Below are 23336 nucleotides of genomic sequence, written 5' to 3'. Positions count from 1 at the left end.
CAGACTCCCCCCACAAGAGCGTGTGTCCCCAGGGGCTCACCTGGAACTGGGGTTCAGTGCAGTCAGAACTGGGGCTCAGTGCAGTCAGAATCCTCTGACTCCCTTCCACTAGGGAAAGCCTGTGGCAACTTCCGCAGCCTTTGTGCGCACTGGCGCGCTCGCGTGCGCACTTTCAGTCCTCCGCCTTCCCCGGCTCTCGAGTCTCCGCCTGAGATTCCAGACTCCCCCCCACAAGAGCGTGGGACCCCAGGGGCTCGCCTGGAACTGGGGTTCAGTGCAGTCAGAACTGGGGTTCAGTGCGGTCGGAGGCTTCCTTCCCCCTTCCGCCAGAGAAAGTCAGCCAGGCTCTCAGCCGCCCTTCCTCTCTGCGCGCACAAAGCCCCTTTGCCGTACCTCCAATTCTCTGTGAGCTTTTCTTTTTCCTTCTAGTTGTAGAATTTTCACTCAGCCAGCTTTCCTGTGGTTCTGGATGGTGTCCGTTCTGTCTTTTAGTTGTAGTTTTGAAATTGTTGTGCGAGGCAGCAGTTTAGGTGTTTACCTATGCCGCCATCTTGGTTTCTCTCTAAGTCTTGATTGTTGTTGGTATCACTGGGAGGAATAGACCTCCAGGCCAGTTGGCTGTGAGGATCAGCTGTGTCTACGCTGGGAGAAATTCGGTGCTGGAGACAGCCTTATAGGATTAGATTTGCAAAATTGCAAAAGCCTCTGTGCTCAGCTTGGATGGGGTGGAGTCTCAGGGTGGAGCTGACAGTCTTGGCTTCCCGTCAGCCCTGCCTTTGCGCACGCGTGCACCTCCAGACCTCTGCCTTCTGCGACTCCCCCGAGTTTCTGCCTGACAGTCCAGATTCCCCCTGTAAAAGCATGGGTCCCCAAGGGCTTGCCCGGAACTGGGGTTCAGTGCAGTCGGAACTAGGATTCAGTGCAGTCAGGAGCTTGCAACTCCCTTCTGCTAGGGAATGCCTGCTGCAACCTCCGCATTCAGCTTTCTCTGCGAGCACTCGCGTTCGCGTGTGCGTGCTTCCAGACCCGCCGTGGCTCCCCTGGGTCTCTGAGTCTCTGAGCCTCTGTGTGCCTTCCTCTCTACCTGACAGTCCAGACTCCCCCTGTATGAGCCTGGGTCCACAGGGTTTCACCTGGAACTGGGTTTCAGTGCAATCAGAACTGGGGTTCAGTGCAGTTGGGGGCTTCTTTCCCCCTCCCGCCAGATAAAGTCAGCCAGGCACTCAGCCGCTCTTCCTCTCTGCAAGCATCTCCGTACCTCAGCCCTCCTTTGCCACTCCTCTGATTCTCCGTGAGCTTTCCTCTTTCCTTCTAGTTGTAGAATTTCCACTCAGTCAGCCTTCCTGTGGTTCTGGATGATGTCCGTTCTGTCTTTTAGTTGTAGTTTTGAAATTGTTGGCGAGGCAGCAGTTTAGGTGCTTACCTATGCTGCCATCTTGGTTTCCTATTTTATTTTTTAAAATATTTTTTATTGTTGATAGTATTATAGATATCTTCCATTCCCTCCCATCTTGCCCCCCTCCTCCCAGCCCATACCTACCTACCCAGGTCTTAACTACCCTATTGCCTGTATCAAGGGGCTATGCATCTCTCTCTATAAAAGCCTAATATGCTAAGTATCCGTCTGACCATTTGACTAGTAGCTATGATGTGCACTGACCACCAGGGGACAGATGCTCTGAACAGTAGGTTAGCTTGCTGCTGGGGTCTGGCTGATTGGGACTGGGCGAGACTGGCCAGACACGCCCTGGAGCCCTTCCACAGTCCCTCCCATGGGGTCCCTTAGGTTGGCCTGTGCCCTCTCGCAATCCATGCACTGGGCCTCTAGTATAAATATAAGTTCTTTATTTATTCTCGTCCCCTCAACCCCATATCAAGCTATGTCAGTCTGTTCCATCCCTCCCTGATTCAGGTGTTATTTTGTTGGTCAATTCATTTTGTTCATTAGATTTCACAAATAAGTGAGATCATGTGATATTTGTCATACTCAGTTTGGCTTATTTCACATAGCATAATATTTTCCAGGTCCATCCATGCTGTCCCAAAGGGTAAGAGATACCTCTTTTTTACAGCTGCATAGTATTCCATAGTGTAAATGTCCCACAGCTTTTTTACCCATTCATCTACTCATGGGCATTTGGGCTATTTCCAGATCTTAGCTATTGATATAATGCTGCTATGAACATAGGGGTGCTTATATTCTTTCTGATTGGTGTTTTGGAGATTTTAGGATATATTCCCAGATGAGGGATCACTGGGTTTAATGGAAGTTCCATTTTAAATTTTTTGAGGAAACTCTATACTGTTTTCCATAGTGGCTGCAACAATACGCATTCCCACCAGGAATGAACTAGTCTTCCCTTCTCTCCACACCTTCACCAGCAATTGTTTGTTGATTTTTTTTGGTGATAGACATTTGGCAGCTGTGAGGTGATATCTCATTGTGGTCTTAATTTGCATTTCTCTGATGATTGGTGACTTTGAGCATTTTTCATGTGTCTCTTGGCCATTTGTATGTCCTCTTTGGAGAAATGTATATTCAGGTTTTCTGCCCATTTTTAAATTTTATTTTTTAAAGTATTACATATGTCTCTTTGGGAAACCGCCTATTGTCTTCACTAGCAGAGAAGTGTGGACAAGGATCCCGGACTGCTGGTGACCCTTGAGCAAAGGTCAGAGCTATGCACCCACTGTTTAGTCGAGACAATGGTAACTGAAGCAACTTCCCCACCAGACAGTCATGTAAATCCTTACTGATAAGATAGTCTGCCTATTACTGGAAATTGCCTGCCTAAGGGCTATAGGTGTATCCCAAATTGAATAAAATGATGGCAAGGCCTGAGCCCAAGCCGAGTCCTTCCTCTTGAGTTGGGCTCATGCCTGGTCCCCCAATATTTCCAAATTATTATTTCTTGTCTTTTTAATTTGCGTGTGGCCCCTCCTACAGAGCCCGAACCCTGAACCATGCGGATGTGGGTCATTCACATGTCTCCTTTTTCCCTGATTGACCCTCCCTTCTGCCACTCTTACCCTCCAGGACAAGCTCCCACCACCTCAGTGTTGTGTCCATTGGTTATGCTAATATACATGCATACAATCCTTTGATTGATCTCTAACCCTTCCCTCCACCCCTCCACTGCCTTCTCTCTGAGGTTGGATGGTATGTTCAGTGTTACCTTGTCTCTGGATCTATTTTTGTTCATCAGATTATGTTGTTCATTATATCCCATATATGAGTGAGATCATGTGATATTTATCTTTCTCCAACAGGCTTCTTTCACTTAGCATAATGCTCTACATTTCCATCCAAGCTGTTGCAAATGGTAAAAGTTGCTTCTTTTTTTATAGCAGCATAGTATTCCATTGTGTAGATGTACCACAGTGTTTTAATCCACTCATCTGCTAATGGGCACTTAGGCTGTTTCCAAATCTTAGCTATTGTAAATTGTGCTACTATGAACATAGGGGTGCATATATCCTTTCTGATTGGTATTTCGGGTTTCTTTGGATATATTCTTAGAAGTGGGATTACTGGGATAAATAGGAGTTCCATTTTTAACTTTCTGAGGAAATTCCATACTGTTCTCCACAGTGGCTGCACCAGTCTGCATTCCCACCAGCAGTGCAAGGGGGTTCCTTTTTCTCCACATCCTCTCCAGCACTTGTCATTGGGTGATTTGTTGATGATAGCCACTTTGACAGGTATGAGATGGTACTTCATTTTTGTTTTGATTTGCATATATCGGATGATTAGTGACTTCGGGCATGTTTTCATATGTCTCTGGGTTCTGTATGTCCTCTTTTGAAAAGTGTCTGTTTAGGTCATTTGCCTATTTTTTGAATGCATTGTTTACCTTCCCTTTAAGTTCTATGAGTTCCCTATAAATTTTGGTGCTTATACCCTTATCTGTGATAGCATTGGCAAATATGTTCTCCCATGCAGTGGGCTTTCTTGTTGTTTTGTTGATGGTTTCTTTTGTTGTGCAGAAACTTTTTTATTTTGAGGTAGTCCCATTTGTTTATTTTCTCCTTAGTCTCCATTGCCCTAGGAGCTGTATTGGTAAAGATATGGATAAGACATATGTCTGATATTTTGCTGCCTATGTGCCTCAACCTTTTGCAGCGAGGGTTCAGGAATCTGGAGAAAGGACTGCGACGTAAATGGATATACTAGACAAGAAATATAAATTTAGAAATTATTGGGTGAACCAGGAGGAGACCTACTCTCTAGTGGAGTGGCTCTCTGAATGTCCGGACCCCTAGCTTTTTATTTACTAGAATATACATTTGCCCTTTAGCAAAGCAAACAGACATCAATGGTAAGGTTTGGCAAACAATAAAGGATTATCAAGTTAGGGGATTACCTTCAGCTATTCAGCCAATAGCAGGGTAATACAATTCTGATTCTCAGCCCTGCTGAATATCAAAGTCCATCAGCCTTCTTGCATTTATTATGACCTGCTGGTCTTAGCCTCCAGCACCTATGGAATCTTACAATATTTTTATGGTTTCCCATCTTACATTTAAGTCCTTCAACCATTTTGAGTTTATTTTTGTGTCTGCTGTAAGTTGGTGACCTAGTTTCATTTTTTTTTGCATGTATCTGTCCAGTTTTCCCAACACCATTTATTGAAGAGACTGTCTTGATTCCATTGCCTGCTCTTGCCTCCTTTGTCAAATATTAATTGAGCATAATGGTTTGGGTCGATTTCTGGGTTCTCTGTTCAGTTCCATTGGTCTATATGTCTCTTCTTGTGCCAATACCAGGCAGTTTTGAGAACCGTGGCTTTGTAATATAGTTTTATATCTGGTATTATAATCCCTTTAACTTTGTTCTCTTTCTCAGGGCTATAGGTGTATCCCAAATTGAATAAAAGGATGGCAATTGGGGTCTTCTTTTTTTTATTCCAGATTAATTTTTGGAGAGTTTGTTTTCTATCTTTGAAATATGCCATTGGTATTTTAATGGGGATTGCATTGAATCTGTAGATTGCTTTGGGTAGTATGGAAACTTTAATGATGTTGATTCTAGCAATCCATGAACATGGTATGATCTTCCATTTGTTTATGTCTTCCTCCATCTCTTTTTTTAATGTCCTGTAGTTTCCCGAGTAAAGGTCTTTTACCTTCTTAGTTAAGTTTATTCTTAGGTATCTTAATTTTTTGATGCAATAAAAAATGTGTTTTTTTTTCATTTCTCTTTCTGTGAGTTCATTATTGGTGTAGGAAAAGGCCATAGATTTCTGGGTGTTAATTTTGTATCCTGCTACATTGCTGAATTCATTTATTAGGTCTAGTAGGTTTTTGAAGGAGTCTTTGGGTTGTTTTATGTACAGTATCATTCATCTGTGAATAAGGACAATTTTACTTCTTTTCCAATTTGGATGCCTTTTATTTTTTCTTCGTATCTGATTGCCATGGTTAACACTTCAGTACTATATCAAACAGGAATGGAGAAAGGGGCATCCCCGTCTTGTTCCTGTTCTTAGAGGAAATGGATTTAGTTTTTGCCCATTGAGTCTGATGTTGGCTGGTTTGTCATATAAGGCTTTTATTATGTTGAGGTATGATCTCTCTATTCCCACCTTGCTGAGAGTTTTTATGAAGGGTGTTGGATTTTGTCAAATGGCTTTTCTGCATCAATTGATATGAATATGTGACTTTTGTCTCTCAATTTGTTTATGTGATGTAACACATTTATTGATTTGCGGATATTGTATCATCCTTGAATCCCCGGAATAAAGCCCACTTGGTCATGGTGTATGATCTTTCTAATGTAATGCTGGATCCAATTTGCTAAAATTTTGTTGAGGATTTTATATGTTCATCAAGGATATTGGCCTGTAGTTCTCTTTTTTTGTGGTGTATTTATCTGTTTTGAAATTCGGGTGATGTTGGCTTCATATAAAGAGTTTGGAAGTGTGCCTTCCCCTTGAATTTTTTGGAATAGCCTGAGGAGGATAGGTTTTAGTTCCTCTTTCAATGCTTGGAAGAATTCTTTTGCTTACTGAAAGGTTTTTGATCATTGCTTCAATTTCTTCAGTAATTATGGGCATATTCAGGTTTTCTGATTCTTCCTGATTGAGTTTTGGGAGCTTGTATTTTTCTAAGAATAAGCCCATTTCATCTATGTTGTCCATTTTGTTGGAATAGAGTTGTTCACAGTATCCTATCTAATAAAGAGGCAATATGCTAATTGACCCTCATGCCGTCGCAAAGATGGCGGTACCCACAGCCAATAAGATTATGCTAATTGATTGCCACCCCCTCAAAGATGGCGGCACACACAGCCACAAGATGGCAGTGCCCAGTCCCCTTGGCCCCGGATGGCGGCTGCCCAGCTGCCCAGCACCGGCCCGAGGTGCAAGCAAGCCATGAATGGCAGCTTCCCAGCTGACGCCTGGGCACAGGCAATCCTCAGATGTTGGCTGCCCAGCCGATGCCCGTGGCTTAGGCAAGCCTCGGCTGTTGGCTGCCCAGCCACCCAGGGCTGCCCCAAGGAGCAGGGAAGCCTCGGATGGCAGTAGCCCAGCCACCAAGGGCTGCGCAAGGCTCAGGTAACCAGGGCTGGCCGAGGCTTGCCCTGCCAGCTGTGGCAGCAACAGAGGTGTGATGGGGCATCGCCTTCCCCCGATCACTGGGTCACCTCCTGCCCCTGAGGGCTCCCAGACGGTGAGAGGGGGCAGGCTGGGCTGAGGGAACCCCCCTCTAGTGCATGAATTTTCATCCATCAGGCCTTTAGTTTTTTCATAATCCTTTGTATTTATTTGGGATCGGTTCCTACTTCACCTCTTTAATTTCTGATTTTGTTTATTTGGGTACTCTCTCTTTGCTTCTTGGTGAGCATGGTAGAGGTTCATCAAGCCTGTTTATCCTTTCAAAGAACCAACTCTTGGTTTTGTTGATCTTTTGTATTGTTTTTTTTTTCTCGATGTTGTTTATTTCTGCTCTGATCTTTATTATTACCTTCCTAATGCTTACTCTGGGCATTTCTTGTTGCTCTCTTTCTAACTCTTTGAGTTGTAGGGTTAGATAATTTATTACCAGTTTTTCTTGTTTTTTTTTTGAGGTAGGCCTGCTGAGCTATGAACTTCCCTCTCAAGACTGCTCTCAATGTGTCCCATAGGTTTTGGATTGTTGTGTTTTCATTGTTATTTGTTACCAGGATGCTTTTTATTTCTTCTTTGATCTCTTTGGTAAGCCAATCATTGTTTAATAGCATGCTATTTAGCCTCCAAGTGTTTGATTTTTTATTGTTTTTATTGTAGTTTATTTCTACTTTTATGCCATTGCAACCAGAGAATATACTTGATATGACTTCTGTCTTCTTGAATTTGAATAGGCTTATCCTGTGTCTTAATATGTGGTCTATCTTTGAAAATGACCCATGTGCACTTGAGAAGAATGTATATTCTGTATCTTTGGGGTGAAATATTCTGAAGATGTCAGTTAATTCCATCTGATCTAGTGAGTCATTTAGGATTACTCTTTCCTTGCTGATTTTTTGTTTAGAGTATTTATCTAGTCGTGTCAATGGGGTATTAAAGTACCCTACTATGACTGTATTCCTGTCAGTGTGTCCTTTGATATTTTCCAGAAGGCTTTTTATGTATTTGTGCACTCCTGTATTAGGTGTATATATGTTTACCAGGGTTATATCCTCCTGTTGTATTGATCCCTTTAGTATTATCTGTTGTTATGGCCTTCACTTTGAGGTCTATTTTGTCAGATATATGTATTGCTACCCCAGCTTTGTTTTTATTTCCATTTGCCTGAAAAAAAAATTTTCCATCCCTTCCCTATCAGTCTGTGTGAGTCCTTTGTTCTGAAATTGGTCTCTTGTAGACAGCCAATATATGGGTCATATTTTCTTATTTATTCAGCTACCTTATGTCTTTTGATTGAAGCATTGAAGCCATTTACATTTAAGCTTATTATTGATAGGTACTTGTTTGTCGCCATTTTTATTCTTTACCCCTGTGTTCCTTCTTCCCTTCCTATTTCTTCTTTTTATAGCAGTCCCTTTTGCATTTCTTGCATGCTGGCTTGGTGGGAATAAACTCCCTTAGTCTGTTTTTGTCTGTGAAGCTCCTGATTTCACCCTTGATTTTGATTGATAGCCTTGCCAGGTACAGTATTCTTGGATTCAGACCCTTCTTTTGCATGACTTTGTATATTTCATTCCATTTCCTTCTGGCCTGATGTGTTTCTGTTGAGAAATCAGTCACTTTGATCCTTTGTAGGTAACTTTCCGTCTCTCTCTGGCCGCTTTTAATATTCTTACTTTGTCGTTGGAGTTTGCCAATTTAATTATTATGTGTCTTGGCATTGGTCTTTTTCGGTTCATCTTGTTTGAGACCCTGTGTGCTTCTTGAACTTGTGTGAGTTTTTTCTTCCCAATATCAGTGAAGTTTTATATCATTATTTCTTCAAACAGGTTTTCTATTTCTTGCTCAGTTTCCTGTCCTTCTGGTACCCCTATTATGCAGATGTTGTTTCATTTTTTGTTGTTCCAAAGCTCCCTTAGGCTCTCCTCCTGCTTTTTATGTTTTTTCCTGTTGCTCCTCTGCTTGGCTGTTTTTTCCTACGTTTACTTATAGTTTGCTGATGCGGTCCTTAGCTTCTTGTACTCTACTATTGACACTTTCTATTGTGATCTTTATTGCAGCAATGTCATTTTTTATTTCATTTCCTCTTGGTTCTTACACATATTGTTGAATTTGTCTTGCATCCTTATGACCAATTCCCTGAATTCTTTCCCCGACATATCTCTTGCCTCCATTTTGTTTACTTTCTTTTCCAGTGATTTCTGCTTTTTTTGTAAGGGGACTGTTTCTTTGTCTCCCCATTTTTGGTCCTCTCCAAGTGTCTGGTTATGTTGCTCACTCTCTACCACGTTAACCAAAAGGTACAAAATATAACTCGACAAGACACAACACAGAAGGAACAAAACTCGAGTGTATTCACGACACTGACAATCCCAAGTAAAGGTGACTACCAGAGAAAAGAGAATTAGGGGAAAGAAAAGAGTGCAAAAATGATATTAAGAAAAGGAAAAAAGGTAAGAGAGAAAGAAAAAGAAGAAAAAAAAGGAGAAAAAATATGTATATGGTAAAAAACAACAAAATAACAAAAAAATACAAACAACAAACACCAGAAAAAAAAGGGGGAAACTGAATCTGAGGAGGCAGAATTTATTTACAGAAGGTAAAGTCAAGGATTTAAGTGAATGGGGTAATGGCCACTATTCAGTATAGAGGAGGTAGAAAGCGAATGAGTGTATTAAAAAAAAAGTAAGAAACAAAATACTCAATAAAAAAAATAACACATATTTATTTAAAAATGTATATATAAGAAAAAAAATTTTCTCTTTGTTTAATCTATCTATATATTCATCTATTTTTGGAAAAGGAGAATATAGAGCAGATAGGCCTGAGTTTGGTGAGTAAAACTAATTAAGCTATTAGTAGAAGAAGAGAGCAAGCGATGAGAGGAAAAACAAAAGCATAAAATAAAAACAAAAACAAAAAATCTAACAGGCCACTTCAAAAAAAGAAGAAAATTGGCTAGTCCAGAAACAGAAAAGAGGAGGGTGCATGGACTTGGAGCAGGGGAGAGGAAATTCAATATATGAGTACGCCAACAGAGACTACTATAATAATAATGTGTCAATATGCAGATAAAGAAGATTAATTTTTAACAAGGAGAAAAAGGAAAAGAGAGAAAAACTAAAGCAGGAACATGAGATGAGAAACAGGATGAAAAAGGGAGAAGTGAGGAAGAAAAAGTTGACAAAAAGGAAAATGAGATAAATTAAAAAAGTAAAAATAGAATGTAGAACACTTATTCAAAAAAAATAAAGGGTTAAATAAATAAAAATTAATGATAAAAAATAAACAAAAAATAAAAAGGAAAAAACTAATTTCTTAAGTAAAAGATAAAAAATACAAAAGTGAAGTAGTGAAGTATCATTCTCTTAAGCTGAGTTTTAATGTCCCATGGGGCCTGATTTAAGACCCCTCTCTACTGTTCTGTCTGCCACGTCTCTGTTTCCTGTAGATAATATTCTCTACAACACAACAGCAAGTGTGAAAGGAGACGGGATCTGGGTGGTTAAGGAGCAGTCAGGCTCCATGGCTTTGTATCTCTGTCTGAAAGTGCCCAGTACAAGACAATTGTGGTTCACCTCTCTGATGTGTCCCTGCCAAGTCACTGGGCTCAGCTTCAGCTCATACTGCCCACTTTTGCAAGAATGCTCTCTAAATCTCTTTGCTCCTCCTGGCTGAAGAAGGTGTCAGGTACAACCAGATTCTTCCCCTCATTGGGTTAAGCTTCTCCCTAAGCACCCCAGGGTGCATCTGTAGCTCCTCTCAGTGTTTCTACACTCTTGCTTCCCCAGTTTGCTCCCACTTGTCCTCCTTTAACTGTTTCAATGCATGGTATATTTATACATAAACAGGGAATCCTTTGTTGAATTATAGCTATTGAAATAGTTGAAACTTCAAGGGGAGATACCAAGGAGATTGCTCACACTGCCATTCCTCTGATGTCAATTAGTCAGCAGAAGTTGAGAGTCTGAAGATTTTTGAAGATTAAATTGTCTGGGTATTTACCTCTACTGACAAGGGAGCAGATTCTCCTCTGGACAAAAAAACATGCGCCTTCCTGTAATAATCCTGCATCCTGGCCTGAGTCCTGCCTGGGAGTGAAGCCTAGGTAGACAAATGACTTTTAAACATGTAATAAAAATTCCTGTTTTCACTTAAGATAGGAAAAGTAAAATTAAAATGTACCTTTCAGATTGGCAATGAGAAAAGATTTGATAAATCATTACATTAGTAATGTAACTCATTTTTCTGGTTTTTAAATTGATTTAAACATTTTGTAGTATAGTTTTGCAATGTATAGCAAAATAAATATGCATAAAACTTTGATCCAGTAATTCTGGTTCCAAGAACTTAATATACAGGTACCCAAAGAAATACATATTGGTTCATTTTAGCATTGTTTGTAATAGCATACATTCAGAAACAATTTAAATTTTCATCATTATGCAGAGAGTTATATAAATTGTGGTGCAGCCAAAAAAGAGAATAAAGTTATATGAACTGAAATGTAATCAACATCAAGACATTTTAACAAAGAGCAACCTAAAATGACACACTAGATCAAATGGATTTAATTGATATCTTCAGAGCATTTTACTGCAAAGCAGCAGAATATACATTCTTTTCAAATGCACATGGAAACATTTTCTAAGATAGACAAGATAATAGGACACAAAATAAGTCTCAATTAATTTCAGAAGATTGAAATCATATCAAGCAGCTTCAATGACCATAATGGTATATAAGTAGAAATCAATCACAGGAAGAAAACTGAAAAAACACACAAGGACATGGAGGCTAAATAACTTTTTACTAAACAATGAATGGGTTTACAATGAGATAAAGGAAGTAATCACAAGATACCTTGAAATGAATGAAAATGAAAATACAACAACCCAAAATCTATGTGACACAGCAAAAGCAGTCCTAAGAGGGAAATTCATAGTGTTATATTCCTACCTCAAGAAACAAGAAAAAGCTCAAATAAACAATCTAACTTTACACTGAAAGGAATCAGAAAAAGAAGAGCAAGCAAAGCTCAAATTAAGGAGAAGGAAGGAAATAATTAGGATCAAAGCACAAATAAATGAAATAGCATCTAAAAGAGAAAAGAAAAAAATCAGTAAAAAGGGTCAATGAAACCAAGAGCTGGTTCTTTGAAAAGATAAACAAGAATGATAAACCTTTAACCAGACTTATCAAGGAAAAAAGAGAGATGGCCTAAATAAGTAAAACCAGAAATGAAAGAGAAGTGACAATTGACTACAGAAATACAAGGGATTGTAAGAAAATATTATGAAAAACTATATACCAACAAATTAGACAATCTGGAAGAAATGGATAAATTTCTAGAAATATCCAATCTTCTGAAACTGAAACATGAAGAATAAGAAATCTGATTAGCCGAAACCGGTTTGGCTCAGTGGATAGAGCGTCGGCCTGTGGACTGAAGGGTTCTGGGTTCGATTCCGGTCAAGGGCATGTACCTTGGTTGTGGGCACATCTCCAGTGGGAGTTGTGCAGGAGGCAGCTGATCGATGTTTCTCTCTCATCGATGTTTCTAACTCTCTATCCCTCTCCTTTCCTCTCTGTAAAAAATCAATAAAATATATTTAAAAAAAAAAAAAGAAATCTGATTAGACCAATTATAACTAATGATATTGAAGCAGTAATTTAAAAAAACAACAAACAAAAGTCCTGGACTGGATGCCTTCACAGGTGAATTTTGACAAATAATGAAAGAACTAACACCTGTTCTCACACTATTCAAAATAATTCAAGATGAAGGAAGACTCCCAAGGTCATTTTACAGGTTGTGCATTATCCTAATTCCAAAACCAAATAATGACACTACAGAGAAAGGAAATTATAGGTCAGTATCCCTGACAAGCATAGATACTAAAGTTCTCAACAAAATATTAGTAAACCAGATCCAGCAGTACATTAAAAAGATCATATACCAATCTAGTGGGCTTTTTATCTGGGGAAGCAAAGTTGGTATAATATATGCAAATCAATAAACACAATTCACCATATAAACAAAATGAAGGATAAAAATAACATGATCATACCAATAGATACAAAAAAGCATTTGATAAAATCTAGTACCCATTTATGATATAAACTCAGCACAGTGGTAATATAGGGAATATATCTCAACATAATAAAGGTCATGTATGACAAACTTACAGCCAGTGTCTTAATGGGCAATAACTAAAAGTGCTTCTCTTAAGGCACAAGAAAGAGGTATCCACTTTCACCACTTTTATTCAACATAGTGCTGGAAATTTTAGCTACGTAAGAATTAAAACTGTCATTATTTGCTGATGACATGATACTGAATATAGAATACTCTAAAAATTCCACCAACAATCTAAAACTTAAATGAATTCAGTAAAGTAGCAGGATATAAAACAAATATCCAGAAATCAATTGCATTTTTATATACCAATAATGAACTTTCAGAAAGAGAAACTTAAAAAGAAAAAAAAAATCTCTTTCACAATTGCTTCAAAATAAATAAATAAATAAAATACTTGGGAATAAATTTAACCAAGGATGTAAAAGACATATACTCAGAAAATTATGAGACACTGAAGAAAGAAATTGAGGAAGGTACAAATAAGTGGAAGCATATATCCTGTTCATGCATAGGAAGAATTAACATCATTAAGTTATACATACTACCCAAAGCAATCTACAGATTGAATTCAATTCCTATGATAATGCCAATGGAATATTTCTACAAACCTAGAACAGGTGTTTAAAAAATGTGTATGGAACCAGAAAAGACCGTGAATAGCAACAGTAATCTTGAGAAAGGAGAACAAAGTTGGAGGAATCACCCTACCTGATATCAAACTATACTAATCAAAACAGCATGGTACTAGCATAAAAACATACATATAGATCAATGGAACAGAACAGACAGAAATCCACACCTTTATAGTTCATTAATACTTGACAAAGTAGGCAGAAACATACAGTGGACTGAAGATAGTCTATTCAATAAATGGTGTTGGAAAATTGGATAGATAAGTGTAAAAAATGAAACTAGGCCACCTTACACCACACATAAGAATAAACTCAAAATGGATTAAAAACTTAAATTTTAGACTAGAAATCATAAAAATCCTTAAAGCATAGGCAGTAAAATCTTGGGCATTTCTCCTAGCAATATTTTTTCTGATATATTGCCTCAGGCAAGGGAAACAAACAAAAATAATCAGATTGGACTACATCAAATTAAAGAGTTCTTGCACTGCAAAGGAAACCATCAACAAAATGTAAAGACAAACCACTGAATAGAACATATCTGCAAGTGATACATCTGATAAAAGCTTAATATCCAAAATTTATAAAGAACTTATAAAACTCAACACCAAAAAAACCATTTAAACCAATTTAAAAAATGGACAAAAGACCTGAATAGACATTTCTCCAAAGAGGACATACAGATGGTCAATAGATATATTAAAGTTGCTCAACGTCACTAATCATCAGAGAAATGCAAATTAAAACCATAATGAGATCACCTCACAGCTGTCAGAATGTCTGTCCTCAGCAAATCATCAAACAACAAGTGTTGGTGAGATTGTGGAGAAAAGGGTACACTAGTTCACTGCTGGTGGGAATGCAGTTTGGTGCAGCTGCTCTGGAAAACAGTATGGAGTTAATAACCAAAATAAAAAAATTTAAAAAATGGAACTGCATTATGACCCAGTGATTACTCTTCTGGGATTTATCCAAAGAAACCCAAAACACTAAATCAAAAGAAAATATGTACCCCTATGTTCATTGCAGCGTTATGTACAATAGGCAAGACTTAGAAGCAGCCCAAATGTCTGCTGGAAACCACGATCAACAGTAATTAATATAAATGTGAGAAGTCCCATCAGAAGGCTGACCTGGGCTCCTTTGATATTCACAGGGTGAATATTTGCATTTTATTACCTACTGCTGACTCAGTGGCCTAAAGCAAACTCCCCACAACCTGATAATCTTATTGTTTACTAAACATTACTATTGATATGTCTGTTTGCATTCCTAAAAGGCAATTGTGTATTCTAGTAAATAAAAGCAGCTGGGAATGGAGACTCAGTGGAACTTAACTACTGCAGTTAAGTTTTCCCTGGCTTCCCCCCCATAATTTTGAAATTATTATTTCTTGTCTTGTGTTTTAATTTGCATGTCAGCTCTTTCTCCAAGCCTTTGAACCCGAAAGCCACGCTGGCCGTGGCTTTTCACAAGTGTCCATCAGTAGATGAGTGGATAAAAAAGCAGTGGGACCAGCTAGACTGACCTATGTACCAGGAGGCCATGGTTCAATTCCAGGTCAGAGCATATGCCCAGATTATGGCTCAATCCCCAGTGTGGGGCTTTCAGGAGACAGTCGATCAATGATTCTGATCATTGATGTTTCTATCTCTCTCTCCCTCTCCCTTCCTCTCTGAAATCATTAAAAATTTATTTTAAAAACAACCATTATTAAAAAAAATAAAAAAGCAGTAGTACATTTACACAGTGGAATACTACTCTGTGGTAAAAAAGAAAAATGTACCTTTTGTGACAGCATGGATGGACCTGGAGAACATTATGCTGAGTGAAATAAGCCAGTCAGAGAAAGACAAGTACCATATGATTTCACTCATATGTGGAATATAATGAGGAAACTGAACTACCAAGCAAAAAAGAGACAGACTCATAGATAGAGAACAGGCAGACCACTCTGGTCAGGGTAGGGGTGGAGGGAGGTATGCTGGGGATTGGAGGGATTGAGCAAAAAGAAAGAGAACTCATGGACAACAGTGTGGTGGTTGTGGGGGTGTAGAAGGATGGGTGGAGGTGGAAGAAGGTATGAGGGTGATAAAAGGTGATGGAAAAAAATAAAAGAAAGGTAAAATATGAATCAGATCTGATCATTCAACTGCAATTAGAACAAATTCCAAACATTTTGCTATGGTCTTTAGGTCTGATCAGACCTCTGTCTTCATTTGTTGTCTTGTTTTTTGTTGTTTTTTTCACTTACTATGTCCCAGCCAAACATGACTTCTTTCTCTCCCTTGAGTATTCCAAACCCAGTGGCACACCAGGGCCTTTATCCTTACTTTTCTGTCTTTCTGGATCTCTCCTCCCATATTTTTGGTGTAGTGTCTCCATTCATAGTTCAAATAGTTCAAAGGTCATCTTCTGAGAGAGGGGTATCCTGACTCTCATGTTTTTCTTAAACTTTTTACTTCATAACTGTACTATCTAAATTTAATCTTAAATATTTGTTGACATGTTCTTAAATCTCATGCCACTAGAATATAATGTCCAGCAGTGCGTCCATCTGGTTTACTGCTGTATTTTCACCATCTGTAATAGTACCTGGTACGTAATAGGTGCTCAGTAACCATTTGTTAAATTAATGAAGGTATGATTGAAAGGTAACTGGAGGCTAAAAGAATCACTGAACTTGTTACATGTATTACTAAGTAGTAATAGTAACTGTTTATTAAAGTATGAAATGTTTTATTTTTCAGGATTAATTGGAATTCTTCAAAATGCCGGGTAAGTTTTTGTGAATAAGTTTTAATATGCTTTATTTTCAAATGTGAGTTTTGTGATTGCTTTCCCTAAAAATTGTAGATTTTGCCCTGGCCTGTATAGCTCACTGGATAGAGTGTTGGACCTTGGATTAAAGGGCTCCAGGTTTGAATCCAGTCAAAGGCACATACCTTGGTTGCAGGCTTGATCCTGGCTCCCAGTCGGGACCACGCAGGAGGAAATCAATTGATGTCTCTTTCTCCCCTTTTTCCTTCCACTTGCTTTAAAAAAATCAATGCTAAAATATCCTCAGGTGAGAATTAGAAAATAATAATAATTAAAAAAATAAAAATATATCCTCAGTGAGGATTTATAAAAATTTTTGAAGTTTATTTCATTTTGAAGTTTTTTTTTATTAAGTATTTAGAGAGTATGTATTCATGTATATATGCTTATTTATACATATGAGCATTCCTTTCTATCTTTAACAAAAAGAGTTAAAAGGGATTTACATTGACATACATGTACAGAAGGAACTCTAAAGTATGTGGGGAAATTTGGGTAGAGAAAAATACAGGTAGGAAAGTAAGTATGCAAAGAGCGATAGTAATAAAAAGCCTGTGATAGCAGCCTGTCTTCATAGAGGAGGGCTCAAAAGTAGCCCCTGCATTATCAAGCAATGCAGGACATGATACAAGGAGAGAAACACACTGTTTATGGGATTTGTGTGTGTGTGTGTGTGTGTGTTTGATTGTTTTTAGATAAAAGTCAGTTAAGAGAGTCAGAACTTTTCCTTATAGTGAGTAAATAAAAGGTTCTCTGATTTCAACAAGAGAAAAAGTGACTTCAATACTCCCTTGAAGCAATCAGGGTGACAGGTCTTTCAGGATGAATAGGGCATGAATCCCTGGAAATGTAGACTAAACCACCTCTAATTGAACTGCATCTGTCACCACTGGCTTTTAAACCATTTAGTATTCATCATGCTCTGTTTTGAATTTACTAAGTACTTATCCTGTTATGTTTTGAATTTATCTAAACATCAATTTTCCAAAATGGATTCATGAAAAATCGGATTCACTCTATATATGACTTTACATATTATGAAAAAGAATTTTTGACAATGTGAAAGGAAGTTTATGTAGATAGGAATCAGCATCAGAACAGCTGAAGCTAGTAGCATGAAAGTTCCTTGCTTTGATTATAGCACAATGTTTTAATATTTTCTTTTTTAATCCATATTCAGCCTGAAAATCTATCAAATATTATAATAGGTTGATATCTAATATAGTTATGAATTATGTTTTTTGTATGAAATATGAGTGTATTTCTTACTGGTTATATGCAATGGTGCATGCCAACAAGAAAAAATGAATGTATTCTATTATCATATTATCATTTCCATTGCAAATCATGTGCCCTCTCTCTCCCCAAAGGTGTAGTCCCCACAGCCCCTGAGCAACCTACAGATGAAATGGGAAACCAATTAAAGTCACCTGATCCAAGGCCTGATGCCCCACCAGACTATAATTCCCATTTTGTACCAGGTACATTAAGTATTCAAAAAGGCTTTTTTCTCTCTCCAGACAATGATACTAATATTTAAGATTGCTTTTAAAAATAATTAGGGTAGTGGGTGGAGGTGGAAGCAGCCAAAGAGGGGATAAATGGTGGTGGAACAAATAAAATAAAAACAATAATACTGCCTAGCCAGTGAGGCTTTGTGGATGAGCTTTGACCTATGAACCAGGAGGACACAGTTCAATTCCCCAGTAGGGCATATGCCAAATTACATGCTGGGTGTGCATGAGGCAGCCAAACAATGATTCTCTCTCAGCATTGATGTTTCTCTCTCTCTCTCTCTTCCTATCTGAAATCAATAAAAATTCATTCAAAGAATATCCAAACATTCAAAGAATAATTAAAACCTATCCTGTTCAGGCTATTCCAAAAAATTCAAGAGGAAGGCACACTTCCAAGCTCTTTATATGAAGCCAACATTACCCTAATCCAAAAACCAGTTGAAGACACTGCAAAGAAAGAGAATTACAGGCCAATATTCCTGATGAACATAGATGCTAAAATCCTTAATAAAATTCTAGCAAACCAGATCCAGCATTACATTAGAAAGATCATACACCATGACCAAATAGGATTTGTTCCAGTGATGCAAGGCTGATACAATATCTGCAAATCAATAAATGTGGCACATCACATAAAAAAATTGAGAGACAAAAATGACATAATCATATCAATTACTGCAGAAAAGGCATTTGACAAAATAAAAACTCTCAGCAAGGTGTGAGTAGAGGGATCATACTTCAACATAATAAAAGCCTTATATGACAAACTTACAGCCAATCATACTCAATGGGCAAAAACTAAAACCATTTCCCCTAAGAACAGGAACAAGACAGGGATGCCCACTTTCACCACTCCTTTTCGACATAGTACTGGAAGTGCTAGCCATAGCGATCAGACAAGAAGAAGAAATAAAAGGCATCCAAATTGGAAAAGAAAGAAAACTGTCATTATTCTTGATGTGATATTATACATAGAAAACCCTAAAGACTCCACCAAAACGCTTAGACCTAATAAATGAATTGGGCAATGTTGCAGGATACAAAATTAACACCCAGAAATTTTTTTTATACACCAATAATGAACTCCTAGAAAGAGCTACTAAAAAACCAATCCCATGTACCATTGCAACAAAAAAATTGAGATACCTTGGAATAAATTTAACCAAGGAGATAAAGGACCTGTACTCAGAAAATTACAGGACGCTGAAAAAAAGAGATAGAGGAAGACATTAACAAATGGAAGAATATACCGTGTTCATGGATTGGTAAAATAACATTATTAAAATGTCCATACTACCCAAAGCAATTTATAGGTTAAATGCAATCCCCATTAAAATATCAATGGCATATTTCAAAGACCTAAAACAAACTCTCCAAAAATTCATCTGGAATAAAGAAAGACCCCAAATAGCTGTAGGAATCTTAAGAAAGAAGAACAAAGTTGGAGGGGTCACAATTCCAGATCCCTACAAAGCCACTGTTCTCAAAACTGCCTGGTACTGGCACAAGAACAGAGATAGACCAGTGCAGCCGTGGGCAAACTACGGCCTGCAGGCCAGATCCGGCCTGTTCGGCTGTTCTATCCGGCCCGCGAAGCCGAAAGAGCGGAGGGTTCTCTTGCTCTCCCCTCCGCTCCTTTACTTTGAATTTATATTAGTTCACACAAACACTCCATCCATGCTTTTGTTCTGGCCCTTCAGTCCAGTTTAAGAACCCATTGTGGCCCTCACATCAAAAAGTTTGCCCACCCCTGGACTAGTGGAACAGAACAGAGAACCCAGAAATGGACCCAAGCCATTATGCTCAATTAGTATTTGACAAAGGAGACAAGAGCATACAATGCAGTCAAGACAGTCTCTTCAATAAATGATGCTACGAAAATTGAACAAATACATGCAAAAAAAATGAAACTAGACCACCAACTTACACCATACACAAAAATAAACTCAAAATGGATCATGGACTTAAATGTAAGATGGGAAACCATAAAAATTTTAGAAGAATTCATACGCAGCAAAATATCAGCCATATGTCCTTGCAGTATTTTTCCCGATTCAGTTCCTAGGGCAATAAAAATATTAAGGAGGCTACCTCAAAATAAATAGCTTCTGCACAGCGAAAGAAATGATCAGCAAAACAACAAGAAAGCCCACTGCATGGGAGAGCATATTTGCCAATGCTATCACAGATAAGGGTATAATCTCCAAAATTTATAGGGAACTCATATAACTTAACTAAAGGAAGATAAACAATCAAAAAATGGGCAAAGGACCTAAATAGACACACTCTGAAAGAGGACATACAGAAGTCCAAGAGACATATGAAAACATGCTCAAAGTCACTAATCATCTGAGAGATGCAAATCAAAACAACAATGAGGTACCATCACACCTGTCAGAATGACTATCATCAACAAACAAGTGCTAGTGAGGATGCAGAGAAAAAGGAACCCTTTTGCACTGTTGGAAATGCAGACTGGTGCAGCCACTGTGGAAAACAGTAAGGCATTTCTTCAAAAAATTAAAAATGAAACTTCCATTTGACCCAGTAATACCGCTTCTAGGAATATATCCCAAGGAAACAGAAACACCAATCAGAAAGGATATATGCACCCATATGTTCATAGCAACAAAATTTACAATAGCTAACATTTAGAAATGATTTTGGGAAAATTGGACAAATCCATGTAAAAAAAATGAAACTACCAACTTATTCCATTCACAAGAATAAACTCAAAATAAATAAAACACTTAATTATAAGTAGGAAATCATAAAAATCCTAGAAGAAACCAAAGGCAAGCAAAATCTCAGACATTTCTTGTACCAATATGTTTATAGTAGATCTACTAGGACAAAGGAAACTAAGGAGAAAAATAAAGAAATGGGACTACAAAATAAAAAGCTTCTGCACAGCAAAATAAACCATCAACCAAACAAAAAGGGAGCCCAGTATATAGGAGAACATATTTGGCAACGATACATCTGATAAAGGTTTAATATCCAAAATATATAAGGAACTCGTGCAACTTAACCAAAGAAGTCAAACAATCCAACTAAAAAAATGGGCAAAGGATCTTGGGGGCAATCGGGCTGGCAGGAGAGGGCAGTTGGGGGCAATCAGGCCGGCAGGTGAGGGCAGTTGGGGGCCACCTGCCAGCAGGGGAGGGCAGTTGGGGGCCATCGGGCCAGCAGGGGAGCAGTTAGGCATCAGGCTGGCAGGCGAGTGGTTAGGAGGTGATCAGGCAGGCAGGCAGGCAAGCAGTTAGGAGCCAGCAGTCCCAGATTGTGAGAGGGAGGTCCGACTGCCGGTTTAGGCCCAATTCCTGCAGTCGGACATCCCCCAAGGGGTCCCAGATTGGAGAGGGTGCAGGCTGTGCTGAGGGGTACCACCGCCCCCACACCCCGTGCACGAATTTTGTGCACCGGGCCTCTCGTTTTTATAAAAATAAAAGGAACTGATTTTGCAATGAGTAAAATTTTTTATATTAAAAATATTTTTCTAAAGAAACTTTTTCACCAGGATTATATTCAAACTAGAGGCCCATTGCACAAAATTTGTGCATGGGGGTGTGTGTCCCTTAGCCCGTCTTGGGCCCTCTCACAATTCGGGAATCCTCGCTCCTAAATGCCCGCCTGCTCCCTCCTAACTGCCCACCTGCTCGCTCCTTACCGCTTGGCTCACTGCTCCTTTCCGCCTACCTGCTTGCTCCTTACTGGCCGCCTGCTTGCTCCTTAGCTCTTGGCTTGCCACTCAGTGCTGCTGCGGAGGCAGGAGAGGCTCCTGCCACTGCTGCTGCGCTTGCCAGCCCAGAGCTCGGCTTCTGGCTGAGCGCCGCTCCCACTATGGGAGTGCACTGATCACTAGGGGGCAGCTCATGTGTTGAGCGTCTGCTCCCTGGTGGTCAGTGTGCATCATGGCAACCAGTCATTCTGGTCATTCCAGTTGTTCTGGTCATCCTGCCATAATGACCACTGAACTTTTATATATATAGATTCATTTTAATGATTTAGAAAATGATAGGTAAGATTATAGCACTATTTATTGAAATATATATTTATGTATATTTTTAGAGGTGGAGACTATTGAGTTAAGCTGTGAAAGGTTAGAAGAAACTTCAGTGTCCACAGGATAATGGCAGAGATGTTGTTTTGACCCTAGATGTCTGTTCTTTAGAGCTCAGGTAGCCTTTGCTCCTGCAGTGTTTTCTAGAAACAGCAGGGCTTTCTTTTTCCGTTTACCACATGCATATGCATATTATGTGGCTCTGACCCTGCTTTCCCCTGCTAAATCTGTGGTTTTGACAATCTGAAATTATAATCTTACTGTATTTCATCATTTCTCTATAATTTGATTTCACTGTTGATCTACATAATCAATCTTATTTTCACCAATCACTATCCTAGCATCTAGATTCCACTAGAACAGACGTTTCACCATTTCTAAGATGTAAACACTGATTATCAATCATATTCCGGTCATCTAGAAAAGTGTTTATTCTTCAGAATATCAAAAAATTGACAGGAGTGTAGGAGACATCCTTCTAATTAAATGACTAGATAAGGTGAAATATATTATGATGCAGAGCATACAACTAATGAATTTTGTTATGAAATAGTAACAAATTTTCTGTGACCACCCCTTAGTGGCTGAACTATGTACTTTCTTATGGTAATACAGATTAGTCCCTGTGATTCCCATTAAGGAACTTGAAATACTATACTTAAAATATTTGACTTAATTCAGTTACAAAATTTCCATTTGCATTATAGTATCGGATATGTATTCTTTCCCAAAATTATGTTGTTCCATGTATGTTTGAAATAATACTTAATAAAGAAACCTTAGTTTTATGCAGTCTATTTAAAGTGAAAATGACATAATTTCTTGCAACAAAAAAGGATAATATTCAAAATAACTAACAGCACAAATCCCACAAGGCAGTATTTCTCACATTGATATTGGTAGGATAGACTTTTCTTTTTCACAGTTACATTTTAACTTTTTTATGCTAAGAACACTTTAGATGTACTGCTTAGTAAATTTCAAGTATACAAAACAGTATTATTAACTGCTAGAGGCCCAGACATCCCTTTCACAATCCAGGACTGCTGGCTCCTAACCGCTTGCCTGCCTGCCTGCCTGATTGCCCTTAACCGCTTCTGCCTGCCAGCCTAATCGCCTCCTAACCACTTCCCTGCCAGCCTGCTCGCTCACAACTGCCCTCCATTGCTGGCCTGATCGCCCACAACTGCCCTCCCTTGCCGGCCTGATTGCCCCCAACTTCCCTCCCTCCCGTGCCGGCCTGATTGCCCACATTAGATAGTTACCATGCTCAGAACTTATTCATCTTTCTTCTTAATTTAAATATTTTTTTTATTTTTCCATTACAGTTGACATACAGTATTATATTAGTTTCAGGTGTACAACCCAGTGATTAGACATTATATAACTTACTAAGTGGTCATCCCAATAAATCAAGTAGCCATCTGACACCATATGTTATCACAATATTATTGACTACTAGAGGCCCGGTGCACAAAATCATGCACTCAGGGGGGTCTCCCAGTCCAGCCTGCTCCCTCTTGTAGTCCAGAAGCCCTCGGGGGATGTCCAACT

At 38.8% G+C, this 23336-nt stretch overlaps 1 protein-coding gene across 2 annotated transcripts in view; it reads left to right on the top strand.

Moving 5' to 3' along the window:
* Nucleotides 1-23336, top strand: part of PLSCR4 (phospholipid scramblase 4) — a 64785-nt gene that overhangs the window by 3680 nt on the left and 37769 nt on the right. For both annotated transcript variants that reach the window (XM_080655957.1, XM_080655956.1), the window contains exons 2-3: nt 16133-16160; nt 17573-17683. In XM_080655957.1, the coding sequence (XP_080512083.1) occupies nt 16154-16160; nt 17573-17683 (118 nt within the window). In that variant the 5' untranslated portion in view covers nt 16133-16153. The remainder of the gene's footprint in view (nt 1-16132; nt 16161-17572; nt 17684-23336) is intronic.

The sequence above is a fragment of the Plecotus auritus genome (genome assembly GCF_963455305.1).
Source record: "Plecotus auritus genome assembly, chromosome: 2".
In the NCBI taxonomy this organism is placed as follows: Eukaryota; Metazoa; Chordata; class Mammalia; order Chiroptera; family Vespertilionidae; genus Plecotus; species Plecotus auritus.
Note: the sequence above shows the minus strand (reverse complement) of the source record. Positions and strands in the feature narration are given on the sequence as shown.